At 46.9% G+C, this 13861-nt stretch overlaps 1 protein-coding gene across 1 annotated transcript in view; it reads left to right on the top strand.

Annotated features, from left to right (window-relative positions):
• SMC1B (structural maintenance of chromosomes 1B) overlaps positions 1-13861 on the top strand; it is a 137160-nt gene that overhangs the window by 74438 nt on the left and 48861 nt on the right. The window contains exon 10 of the mRNA XM_044450840.1: positions 7384-7466. Coding sequence (XP_044306775.1) covers positions 7384-7466 — 83 coding nt within the window. The remainder of the gene's footprint in view (positions 1-7383; positions 7467-13861) is intronic.

The following is a 13861-nucleotide window of genomic DNA, read 5'->3' as shown; positions in this document are numbered from 1 at the left end:
TGAGTTTTATAGTTCTCTATCATTCTACCTTCTCTTTCGATCTTCTATTAAAAAAAAAACAAACCAAAAAATATATTCTTACCCTCTGCGCTGTCTTCTATTTCTTTTTTTCTTATGATGGCACAGCAAGCGGCTTTCCGCAAATGTGCGTAATGCGGGTCGAAGATGTCTCCGACCGACCCGCATGACCTATGCCTCCTCTGCTTGTGGGAGGGGCATAGGACTGACAAATGTTCTCACTACCTGGCCTTTTCTAAGCAGGCCAGGAAAAACCGTGAGAACCGCCTGTGGAGGCTCCTGTGGGATCAGGCTCTCATGCAGTCTGACCCACTCGTAGTTGCTCCGAGGCCTGGCTCTGCTATGGTGGCTCCGCCCTCATGCCCTTTGGAGGAAGGCGCGTCTACCATGGGGGCTCCACCTGCTTCTCCGAAGAAAAGGTGTGAGAAGCGTAAGCATGCTGACTCCGATAAATCAGCAAAGAAAGCCAGGAAGGAGAAGCCTCCGAAACCGACGCAGAAGTCGAAGGACATGGAGCGCCCTCGACACCGTGATTCAGGTTCGACGGCCCCCTTGGTACCAGCTGCAGTCACTGTACTGACTCCACCCGATCCGGTGTTCCAGGCGGCTATGAGGGTCACCCCTCAAGGGTCCCCTTGACGTGTGGCTGACCTTCCTGCTGAGCCGCTTCCAACTCTTCAGCGGGAGTCAATTTCTGATGGGAAAATTCAAGACGCCCCCCAGGGCTAGGTTGCCCACACCTATGCCCACAGCCACAATGGAGGCGGATGTGGAGATGTCCCCACCTAGGAGCCGAAGGAGTCACTTGATGGAACAACGATCCGAGGGATGGCACTGCTCCTACTATCCGTCCTGGGGTGAACCACACTCTGTCGGGTACTATCCCGTACGTAGGTGTCGGTCTTCACCATCTTCCCGTGACCGTCCACTGTCCTCGGGTCCGAGGCGCGCATCCCCGATACTTCCTCGGGATGAAAGCAGCCGGTCCGTCTCTCCGGTGGAGTCCTCGTCTTCGGCCCCTCTGTTTTATGGTGCAGACTGACAACTAGCAGGTCAATCCAACCTCTCCTGACGTTGCTGTGACCTCCCAGGGCCCTGCGTCACCTGACGAGTCCCACGTCTCCTTCGCGGAGCTGATGTCCTGGCTTGTCCAGTCCCTTGACATCGACGCCGTCCAGCTTCAGGGACCTTCTATGGACAAGTTTTATGACGTTGTCCGCAGGGAGCAGTCCACCTCAATCGTCCTGCTGTTGATTGCCACCTTACGACCGGCGATGATGCAACCCTGGGACTTGCCTTCTCACCCTCAACCCACGTCTCGGAGGTACGAATCCATGTACCGGGTTTGGGAGGAGGACATTCCTTTCCTCCTCCGCCACCCCAAGCCAAACTCGGTCGTGGTGGAGTCCTCCCAGGGTAGAGAGGCAAGAGGCCACACCGCACCAAGGGACAAAGAGGGATGTAAGATCGACTCCCTGGCCAGGAGAGTCTACGCTGCATATTTCCAGTTACGAGGCGACGTTGGCGAGGTACCAATACTTCATCATTCAACGCCTCCACAATGTCGTCTCGACCCTCCCAGACCACCAGGGTGATCTGGCGAAGGTTCTGATAAAGGAGGCGATGCAGGTCGCCGTCCAGCAGTTGTCCACAGCCAGGCATCATGTGGACACTGACTCAAGAGCCTTGATCGGTGCTGTCTCTCTCCGCAGACATGCCTGGTTAAGGAGTTCCAACTTTCTGGAGGAGACTAAGTGGCGAATTGAGGAAATGCCCTTTGACGGGTCCGGGCTTTTCCACTCCAGGACCAACCACAAGCTGAAAAAACTCCACGAGTCCCGCATGACAGCCCAGTGGATGGAGCTCCAGACTCAACCTAGGCATAAGTGGGCATGGACCCGTCCATCCTATAGACAATCTTATCAGCCTAGGCAACAGCCCCAGCACTGGCCACAACAGCGACACCGCCGTCAACAGCCCCAGCAACGTTATCAACAGGGCCGTCGCTGTTATAACGGAGATAGGAGGCAGCGTTGACGGGACTGGCGAACCATTCCTCTGACTCCTTCCATACCCACCCCCCTCTTATCTGGGGACCGGCTGAGAAACCGACTCCCCATCTGGGAGTCCATCACATCTGACCGGTGGGTATTATCCATCATACAGCACAGCTATCGGATAGAATTCAACATCGTTCCTCCATCAAGTCCAATCCGGTTTACATCATGCTCACTGGTATTGCTCGATGAAATACAACAACTACTTCGTAAAGGAGCGATTCGTCAAGTAACTCCACATGACGGACTCCACGGAGTCTACTCCAGATATTTTACGGTCCTGAAGCGGGATGGTGGTCTACGTCCGATTTTGGACTTACGTACTCTGAATCGATTTATCATGACAAAAAAGTTTCGAATGACCACCCTTCAAAATATTTTGCCACTGCTAAGGAAAGAGGATTGGTTCGCCTCACTGGACTTGAAGGACGCCTATTTTCATATTTCGATTCACCCCAGTTTTAGGCGTTTCCTTCGCTTTGCTGTTGCACCCGATTTATACAAATTTATGGTTCTACCTTTTGGTCTGGCCACTGCTCCGAGAGTGTTCACCAAATGCATGGCCCCTGTCTGCGCTTTCCTACGCCTCCAAGGCATACAAGTTTACGCTTACCTTGATGACTGGCTCCTGGTGTCCCAGTCTAAGGAAGGACTGCTCACATCTATCCGTACAATCTGTGCCTTATTGGACGATCTGGGCCTATGCATTAATACCGAGAAATCTTCTCTCCTTCCGATGCAGACGCTTACATTCATCGGAGCCCATTTGGATTCGACGCTGGAAAAAGCCTTCCTTCCTCAGGACAGACAACAGACTCTCGCTCGCCACATCCATCGAATGTGATGAGACAGGACGGTTCCAGTGAAGTCCATCCAGAGGCTTCTGGGACATATGGCTTCCTCTGTTGCTGTGGTGCCACACGCCAGACTTCGACTTCGTCCTTTACAACTATTTCTCAACAAGATGTTCCACCCACAGAGAGACTCACCATCGAAGTTGCTTCGAATCCCATCCTTGGTGCTCCATTCTCTACTGTGGTGGTCGGTCCCGGCCAATCTGACTGTTGGGGTTCCTTTCAGGCCCCGGTGCCCATAGGTACCGACACTTCTCTTCTGGAGTGGGGAGCGGTATGCTCTGGCCTATATACCCAGGGCATGTGGACTCATCAGGAATCCACGAATCATATCAACTTCCTGGAGCTGTTGGTGGTATTCAAAGCCCTACGTTCTTTCGAGGATGTTCTCCAACATCGGGTCGTTCAGATTAAGTCGGACAACATAGCCACCGTCTTTTATCTGAAAAAACAAGGTGGAACGAAGTTCCCGACTCTGGCCAGACTTTCTATGCAGATTTGGGACTGGTGCATTTCAAGAGACATTACACTAATGGCAGTCCATTTGGCTGGCACGGACAATGTGGAAGCGGACCTCCTCAGCAGGCGCATGTTCATCTCTCATGAATGGGAGCTAGATCCTCAGACACACGACAATCTTTTTCATCACTGGGGGTTCCCCGACGTGGACTTGTTCGCCACCCAACAGAACAAGGTGTGCGACGCTTTCTGTTCGAGAGCGGGAATCGGGTACGGATCCCTAGAGGACGCCTTCATGATCCCATGGAACAACCTGAACTTTTACACCTTCCCGCCGATTCCTCTTGTGATGAGAGTAATAGCGAAGATAGTATACGATCGGGCCTCGGGGATACGAATTACCCCTTGGTGGCCACGCCAACATTGGTTTGCCACACTGCTCGACATCTCTCACGGGGAATATCTTCATCTTTCACTGCTTCCGTACCTCATAACCCAACAGAATGGCACGCTTCGCCATCCAGATGTACTTTCATTGAACCTAACAGCGTGGCGAATCCATTAGCTAACTTTGCTCCATCTGTATCAACGGCAACTTCAAGTGGTTCGAATCCTGCCTTCGAATCCGCTGCGTTCAGGGCCTTTGAATCCGCTGGGGTTGGCGCTGCTTCCTCTTTCGATCCACCAGCACTGTCGGATCCGACGATTGTTCCACCGAATCCGACAACCTTTCATCCAGATATTCAACACATCCTTGATTCCGCTTTAAAGCCATCTACATGGAAGTCTTACGCAGCTAAATGGAGATGATTTTCCACCTTTGCTGAGTCTCGTTCATTCTCTCCATTTACATCATTGATATATCACATTCTTCAGTTCCTCTTAGAACTGCACCACTCTGGACTGAAACCATCTTCAATTAAAGTGTATACGGCGGCAATCGCCTATCATCGTGGCATGGTGGACGGATCACCCATCTTCTCTCAACCTACTATTAAGAGGTTTCTTAAGGGTCTTTATAATCTCAATCCATCAATCAGGCCAGTAATGCCTACCTGGAGTCTCTCTGTTGTTTTGCAAGCGCTTACAAGAGCTCCTTTCGAACCATTGGCAACAGTCGATTTACATCTTGTTTCATGGAAGACAGTGTTTCTAGTGGCGGTTACCTCGGCCCAAAGGGCCAGTGAGCTCTGCACTCTCTGCATGGACCCCCCTTACCTAAATTTTCACAGAGAAAAGGTCGTCCTGAGGCTCGATCCATCCTTTCTCCCTAAGGTGTCCACACCTTTTCATATGGGACAAGATATTATTTTACCTGCCTTCTTTCTGTCTCTGTTGACTTCGTTAGAAAGATCGTTGCACTCACTTGACATTCGGCGCTGCTTAGCCTTCTACAGATCTAGGACGGAATCTATTCGGCACTCAAATAGACTTTTCGTTAAATATGCTACCAGAGATCAAGGCGCTCCTGTCACTCCGCAGAGACTTTCTAAGTGGATAGTCCATACTATCACTTTATCTTATCAACTGGCTAAGATTGACTTACCCACAGCTCCTCAAAGCCATTCAACTAAGGTTGTTGCTGCCTCATCTGCCTTCGCATCGGGACTCCCGATTGACGATGTATGTCGAGCTGCTACTTGGGCAAACCCTTGCACTTTCATCAAACATTATCGTTTAGACGTTCGGGCTCAACAAGATTTCTCCTTCGGCAGAGCCGTTCTTTCATCTGTTCTTCGTTGAGGACACCTCCCCTCCTCCATTATGGTAAGCTTGTTAATCTACCCATATGTGTGATGCACAGAGGCCATGACGAAGAAAAGCAGGTTGCTTACCTGTAACTGATGTTCTTCGAGTGGCCATCTGTGCAGTCACACAACCCACCCGCCAGCCCCGCTCGGTGTCGGTGAGTGGACTTTTATGTCGGTACCGAACATTTCCATTTTTTCTTGGTACCAATATCATTTACAGTAGGAATATTTTTTCCACATGGGGGCGTACGTTCAGTCGTCAAAGACTGAACAAAAGGGTGGACACTCCACTCTTTATAGGCCATGTGGGAGGGGGAGCGAAGCTTTCCCGCCAAAAACTTAGCTTTAATCTTCCGGCCAAAGGCACTGTGCAGATGCAGCACCCATATGTGTGACTGCACAGATGGCCACTTGAAGAACATCAGTTACAGGTAAGCAACCTGCTTTTCATGGTATTGTAGCTTCATGCAGTACAAGAAGCTAAAATAAGATGCATCTGATTATAAAGTGAGGGCTCACATGTAAGTATATATGCTGATCACATCACTCTCTTATACTTGGGAGAAAATTGTGGGCTTTATCCAATGTTAGTTAGTCATTGGGTCCCACTCAATTCTGTGAAGGAGCTCTAGGTAGATTTGACCCAATATTCTAAGGTTTCTAGAAGTACAAAATAGCCTCATAGACTGTCTCCCTTTCTAAAGGCAGGGACATTCATCAAGCATGCAGCACAGCCCAGAAAGGAGTATGCCCAGAAAACCAATGACCTGCATGTAGAACAAATAGCCCCAGGTGATTCAAGCAAATAAACCAAACTACACAGTGGGCAGGTTCACAAGACACAAGAAGCCTTGGTTCAATCTTACCATTGTGGTTCTGTTGTTTTGTCCAAATCCAGTTCTGAAATTCCTGTGTGGTGAGATTAGTTTTCTGAAATCATGGAGGGAATCAGTTCTAAGGTTTCTGCATTTCACCATGGCCTCTCCAGTTGTTCGAAACACTATAAGCAGCCTTTGTGCGAACTGAAGCAGCTAGGAGGCAGCACAGGCATGCAGAGTATATTTGGGAGGGGCAAGGGAGAAACCTACCCCAGGACTGCCATGGACCAATCAGGAGGAGACTGCTGCCATCCATAGGCAAGATAGCAAAGAGAGGGAAATTGGTTTTGGAGACTGATGGGAGGCATGGCAAGGCCAGGAGAATGGAGCAGGGAGCATAGAAACCACACTGTCCGGGTAACCATTTTATCACTGGACTGGTAAATTTGGACAAAAAACCACATGCCATGGCAAAAGTGCAGAGTTGTTTGCTGTGTCATGTGAACCCATTCAGTTTAGGGAAATGGAAGAATAGGGAATTGTTATTTCTACCTTTTCAGTTCAAACCTAATGATTTTCTTTGCAAGAAAACTTTAAGTATGTTTGTTTGGTTTTAATGGTAGTTTTGGTTTTAATGTTTGGAAAATACAAATATTTAGTTAAATTTCTATTTCATCTCTTTGAGAACCTTATGAATATGATAAGGTAAGGTTAATATATATATATATATGTTTGAATAAAAACTGGAGTTAGGAGAGTATTTTTCATACTTTAATATTTCTTTCTTAAATCTGTATTCCACCTTTTATTCAAGGATTTCATGATTCACTTCCTCTTTCCCAAACTTTTATCCTCGCAACATTGTGAAGTAGCTTAGTTTTAGTGACAGTGACTGACCAAAGTTCACCTAAGTGACCTTCATTTATTTATGTACTACATTTCTATACTACCCCTTAGCCAAAGCTCTCCAAGAGGAAGTACTCTTTCATACAATATATAATTGAACTATGGAATTTGCTGCCACAGGAAGTGGTGATGGCCACCAGTCTGGGGGGCTTGAAAGGAGGATTGGACAGATTCATGGAAGGAGAGGTTCTCAGTGGCTACTAGTCTTGCTGTATATGAGCTCCCTTCATGGGTGGCATGTTGAGGTGCTTGGGCAAGTGGAGATCTTGTCCCCATCCTGCCACCATGTGTACAGAATGATGAACTAAATGGACCTTGGTCTGATACAGCATAACCTTGCTTATGTTGTTATAAGGTACCTTCACTGAAAGGAAGAACAAACATGGTGTCTTTTGTATAATCCTAGCTCTGAAGCAGTTTAGTGGAATAACCACACCCTGGCAAATTATATCCTTTTCAGGCAGTGAACATTTAAGATAAGTCCAAGGTTCTTTTGTTGATAAATATCTGTGTTTTTAAGGGAAGTATAAAGCAAATTAAGGAACAGATAGAAAATAATGAAAAACAGGTGGAGAAGCTGACAGAATTCAGCAGGTCATGCATGTAAGTATTCATAAAATCTATTTGAATTGGAATTCACTTTTGGCACTAAAGCTACATTTTGATTGCCATATTCCTCCAGGGTTTGTTTGATTTTTCTATTGCTTACCTAGTGCTTTGGCTTGCAAAATGGATTTTTAAAGGAGAGTGTTGTATACCTTAAGATACAGGGTAACTGCAAGTGTGCTCTACATGTTCCAGACTGATCCAGACTGATATTCTGTGTGTACACTAGCATTTGGGGCTGTGAGGGGCTGGGCCAGAGACTCTGTTCTTTTCTTCTTCTTTTTTTCTCTTTTCTTCTCGTGCGACTGTGTTTTACTTGGTTTTAATTCAGGATGGCTTAACCTGGGGAGCATGAGGGTACCACCATTGGGGAAGGTATGGCATTGGGGGTCTAACGGGCTAGCATAGGAGAAGGAGGGACCAATGTTTGATACCGGTCTCTTCTTCTGGTTACTCCCCAACTAGAAGGATCCTGACAGCAATATCAGCCGACCCCTGGGCCTGACGGCGTTGCTGCGGAATGCCAGGTCAGTCCACAACAAGACATCCCTTATTCATGACTTGATCTTGGATGAGGGGGCTGACCTGGTATGTATTACTGAGACCTGGACGGGAGAAGGGGGAGATGTCTCCCTCATTCAACTTTGTCTGCTGGAGTACTTGATGCAACATTGACCATGCCCAGAGGAGAGGGGAGGGGAGTCACTTTAGTTCACCAAGCCACCATTTCTTGTCCTTTTATGGCCAGGTCTTGAGTGTTTGTACTTGGTGTTGGGCAATCAAGACAGATTAGGGACTCTGCTGGAGTACCGCACACCCTCCTGCTCAGCAGACTCCCTCCCTGAGCTGACGGAAATCATCTCAGATCTGGTGTTGAGGACCCCCAGGATGTTAGTCCTGGGGGACTTCAACTTCCATGCCGATCCAGTTCTGTCCAGGGCAGCTCAGGACTTCCTGGCTTCCATGGCAGCCATGGGACTGTCTCAACATGTCACCGGTCCAACCCATGAAAGAGGTCACATGCTTGACCTGGTCTTCTCGATGGGACAGGAAGAGAATGGCCTGGAAGTGAGAAACTTGACCTTAACTCCTTTGTCATGGTCAGACTACTTCCTCGTGAGGTTTGTGCTCGGGGCTGATTCCTACCTTTGGAAGGGTGCGGGCCCTATTAAGATGGTCTGCCCCCAGAGCAAGATGGATCCAGACGGATTCCTGAGGGCTCTGGGGGATTTTCCGGCTGTTAAAACTGGCGCTCCTGTTGATGTCCTGGTCGATTCGTGGAATAGGGAGATGACCAGGGCAATCAACACGATTCCTCCTAAACATCCTCTCCCACCTAGCAGAGTCCGCTCGGCACCATGGTATATGCATGAGTTGCGGGCAATGAAGCAGGGTGGGAAATGGCTAGAGCGCAGGTGCAGGAAATCTTGGGACAAATCTGACCGAACACACTTACATGCTCATTATCAAGCCTATGCTGTGGCAGTGCGGGCAGCAAAGGGACAGTTCTTCTCGTGGCCTCTGTGCATCACACATATGGGTGCTGCGCCTGTGCAGTGCCTGTGGCCGGAAAGATTTAAAGCTTAATGGTTTAGGTGGGAACTCGGCTCCCCTCCTCCCCTACAGTATAAGAAGGTGGAGTGCCATTTCCTCAGTCTTCTTGCGACCGCCGTTCACTGTGCCTCAAGCCTTTCGTCTCTGTTTGTAATACACATTTACCCAGTTACTGTTTTCTCTCTTAGACTGTTAAGATTCCGAGTTTTTACCCTCACTGTTAGAAGTTTTTCTTCTCATTCCCCTTTCCCGTTTTCAAAAAAAAACGAAACCCCCAAAAATATAGTTCTTCTCTTTTTATTCTTACCTTGCTATCTTCTTCTTTCCTCCTCGACACAGCATGCAGCTTTCCTCAAATGTTCTCAGGGCAGATCTAAAATATCTCCTACTGATCCTCACGATCTGTGCCTTCTCTGTCTTGGAGAAGGGCACAGAACCGATAAATCTGGCCATTGCCAGGCCTTTACTTAAACAGGCGAGGAAAAATCGAGAAAACCACCTGCGCAAGCTCTTGTGGGACCAAGCCTTGCTCCAGTCCAACCAACTGGCTGGCAAATCCGCTGCTCCATTCTCCTCTTCCACTACACCTCCACCCCACCCATCGGCCAATGGTGCCCCTTTGCTGGAGAGTCAATGCTCCTCTACATCTCTGCATAAGCAAAAGGAGAAGAGGAAGCATAGTGAATCGGACAAGTCCTCAGGCCATAAGAAGCCTAAGAAGGACAAGATGGATAAGACGGCTCGCAAATCTAAGAAACCTGACCATTCCCAGCACCGTGATTCAGGTTTGTCTGTTCTGTCGATCCCAACGGCCACTTCAGTACCGACACCGACCGAACCAGCTCTTCAGTTAGCTATGCTAGTGACCCTGCCCGGGTCTCCAAGATGGGTTGCTCCTTCTGTCCCGTCTTCGCCTGAACACCAAGAAGTTCCCTTGTTGGGATCCATCTCTGATGGAGAGATTCGGGACTCTTCCTCAATGGCATGCTCGCCTACCCCTCAGCTGTCACTCGAGCCTTCCCCGAGGCCAGCTCCCCAGCAGGTGTGATAGCAGCGCGCCTCTGTCCATCCCTCGGAAGAATGGGTACAACCCCATAGGCCGACTCATCGCGAGCCATGGGATGATTATCCACCTTATGGCTATTACCCATTCGTACGCGATCGTACCCTCTCTCCAATCCCGAGAGATGCTCCTTCCACTTCCAGAGTGGCTCAGCACAGGCGTTCTACCTCACCTGTTGATTCCTCCTTCAGCCTTCCGCCTCACTACGATTTGGACTCGGAGAACTCTGAAGTAGCTTCTACTTCACCGGATGCTGTGATCTCCACACAAGGTCCCAGCTCACCAGAAGAGCCTTATGTCACTTTTGGGGAACTGATGATGAGACTTACAAGATCATTTGAGATAGAAGCCCAACATCGCTTTGATCCAAACACCGATAAATTCTTTTTTTTTAATAGAAATTTTATTAGGATTTTAAAACTAAAACTACAAACAACAGTCATCGTACACACTGGATTTACTGGATCAGCACCCTACTACATATATTTTAACATTCTATGTTCATACTAGAATCCATTTATAATAACTTGAAAGCATCGTTGGATCAAAACCAGGTCCCGTTTCTCCAGCCAATAAAATAATAATAATGATAATAATCCTAATTTGATAGAAGTCACTATCTTCCTGTTCTTCATCCATGAAATCAGTCTCATTATTTCCTACCAAGTCCTGTTTCTCTTAAGCAATGTCAAAGGGAAGCATCTCCAAATTAAAAGAAATTGAAACATTCTCTTTCTCCTTCAATGGTAAGTTTGATCTAAACATTTCTGGACAGTTCAAAATCTTTTCAATTTTCTAATAGTAAATAACTTCCTCACTACCACAATTACACATAAACATCCAAAATATTCATTTAACATCTCTACAGTTGTCTTACCTACTTTACTTGGTGATGAGTAATACTTATAATATCTTTTAGAACATTTTTCTTTAAGCTAAATTACTAATGTTTCATCTCACTTAAACACCATTGAATCAAATATGGTGAGCTCCTTATAAAAGCCAGGTGTTTACAGTCTAACATGTACCATCAACAACAAAAACTTATTAGAAATACAGTCAAAAATATCCATTTAACAATAATACCTTTTAAACAGGATTTCATTAAGCTAAATTGCTACTATTTCACCAGCAATAATAGCTTAGCCTTTCTATATCTCATGTAAGCATATCAAGCTATATAATTCACCTTTTTTTTTGGAATAGAAAGAAAGAAATTTCCCCTATCTTCCCTTTGCACCCCTGCCAAGTTTACTTTTTCTTTACCCCTCTACCAGACCTTTCTGTTTTTTTCCCATTAATGTCTGTAATGGAGTCTTCAGTTGCATCCACATAAACATAACCTCTTTTAAGTGGTCAGCTAAATTGTCCTTCTCTAAGATGACACGCAGATCCCATGAAAGTTTGCTTCGTAATGTCTGTGTCTTGAGTTGTGGCCAAGCTGTCTTATCCTTTTCCATCATAGCACGCAGAACAGTTGCACTTATTTTCTTTCCAGTTTCAGATTTTCCTTCTGCTTGTTGGATATTTTGCATTTTCTGTTCAGGTACGAGTTGCTTATCTAAAGCCTGATCAATAGAAGTGCTTAAATTATCAAAGCCACTATTTTGTTCAGTTGAAAAACGATCAAGTTGCTCTAGAACAATCTTCTGTCGTATTATTATCGCCTGCTGGGATAGTTGCACAGCTGATAAAGAAGCCTGTATTTTGAAAAATGCCTTCCAAATTTCTTCCATATTAGCAAGGCTTGGCAGGTGTCCAAAGATCCCCAGAACAAAGAGAAAAATGGTTGCCAATTCTTGGCAGAAGTCCAACACAGACGTATAAAAGAAAGATCCTCTATTACTCAATTCCACAGCACAATTATCCGCCCTTGGACAGATAAAAGAAGATAAATCTTTTCCTTACTTACAAAAAGTTCTGTCTTTCTCTCCGTTATGCAATTCGCCACTTTTCAACTCCGTGGGGGGGAAGGTTTCATTCCCCCCCCCATCCGAAGGGCTTTTTAATTAGCAAAAAATACAGCTTATTCCACGGGTATCATTGCAGAGAAAAGAAACAAAAATACATTCCAATAGAGCCGGTGTGTTCACAGAAGCTAAAACAAAACTAAAAAAAAGGTAGCATGTCGAAAATTTGTAGAGGGCAGCACTCCCTCCGGTAATACCCAGCTGAGAAAACTTGATTTCCTCCCACTAAATGTGGAATTGCCAGTTCCACATCATCTGGGGGATTTGCCAAGCAATCTATCTCAGCTCCTACAGAGCTTAGATTGAGCCCCACGGCCCACGACCGGGCAATTACCAGCGTGATAATGGAGGTTCGTTAATCACGTCTGTATCATTCTGATGCCATACTTCTTCCCCCAAACACCAATAAATTCTATAACATTGTCAAGGTTGAACAGTCTGCTGCTATCATCTTGCTGCTGATCGCCACTCTTCGTCAGGCCATGATGGAGCCATGGAACTAACCCAATGAGCCCTAACCTACTTTGAGACGCTACGAGTCCATGTTCCAGGTCCGTGAACAGGACATTCCATTCCTCCTTTGTGACCTGAGACCGAATTCAATCGTATTCGAGTCGTTTCAAGGCTGCAAGTCGAGGGGACACATCACTCCTCGCGATAAGGAAGGATGTAAGATCGACATATTGGCTTGCCGCATCTATGCTGCCACAGGTATCGGCCTCCGTATTTCTAATTATGAGGCTACAGTGGCTCGATATCAGTATTTTCTAATGCAAAAATTAGAAAATATCATGGCGTCACTTCCTGATCAGCAAAAAGACCTGGCATGAATTTTCATCAAGGAGGCGATGCAGGTGTTGGTCCAGCAACTCTCCACGGTGAGACACCATGTCGATTCCGACTCTAGGGCTCTCGTCGGTGCCGTAGCTCTTTGTCTCCATGCCTGGCTCCGGAATTGTAACTTCCCAGACAAGACGAAGCGTTGAATTGAGGACATGACCTTCGATGGCTCAGGTCTCTTCAACGCCCGGACGGACCACAAGATGAAAACAATCCATGAGGGTTACAGCTCGCTGGATGGAAGCCCCTAATCAACCATGCCGTAAGTTGTCTTGGTCCCGTCCTTCCAGCTTTATTTGCAGTTCTCAGGCCGACAACAATTCCAGCCTCGTCAACAGTGCTGGAAGAAACAACAACAGCACTTCTAACAGAGCTGTTATTGCCTTGACTCTGACAAATGCCAGTGCTAACGGGACTAGCAAATCTCTCCTCTCCTCCTGAACCCACCTTCCCCTCTTCCTTTTGGGGATCGACTGCAAAGTTGACTCCCCATCTCGGAGTCCATCACATCTGATCTGTGGGTTTTATCCATCATACAGCACGGATATAGGATCGAGTTCAATGCCATACCCCTGCTCAGACCGATTCGATTTATGCCTGAATCATCGGTTCTCATTGACAAAATTCAACAGCTTCTTCATAAAGGAGCAATTCGACAGATCACACGCTCCGAGAGGCTCCACAGCTTCTACTCGAGATATTTCACGGTCCCTAAGCTTGACGGTGGTCTTCGTCTGATTCTGGACCTATGCGACATCAACAGGTTCATCAAACCCAAGAAATTTTGGATGACCACCCTTCAAAATATTCTTCCGTTGCTTAGGAGAGAGGATTGGTTCGCTTCTCTGGACTTAAAAGATGCCTATTTCCACATTGTCATCCATCCGTCTCATAGGTGTCTTCTTCAATTCGCTGTCAGTTCCAACCTGTTTGAGTATAATGTTCTGCCGCTTGGACTGGCTACT

Source organism: Varanus komodoensis, unplaced genomic scaffold (assembly GCF_004798865.1).
Source record: "Varanus komodoensis strain SLA01 unplaced genomic scaffold, ASM479886v1 scaffold69, whole genome shotgun sequence".
NCBI lineage: Eukaryota > Metazoa > Chordata > Lepidosauria > Squamata > Varanidae > Varanus > Varanus komodoensis.
This window is presented reverse-complemented; position numbering and strand designations above follow the sequence as displayed.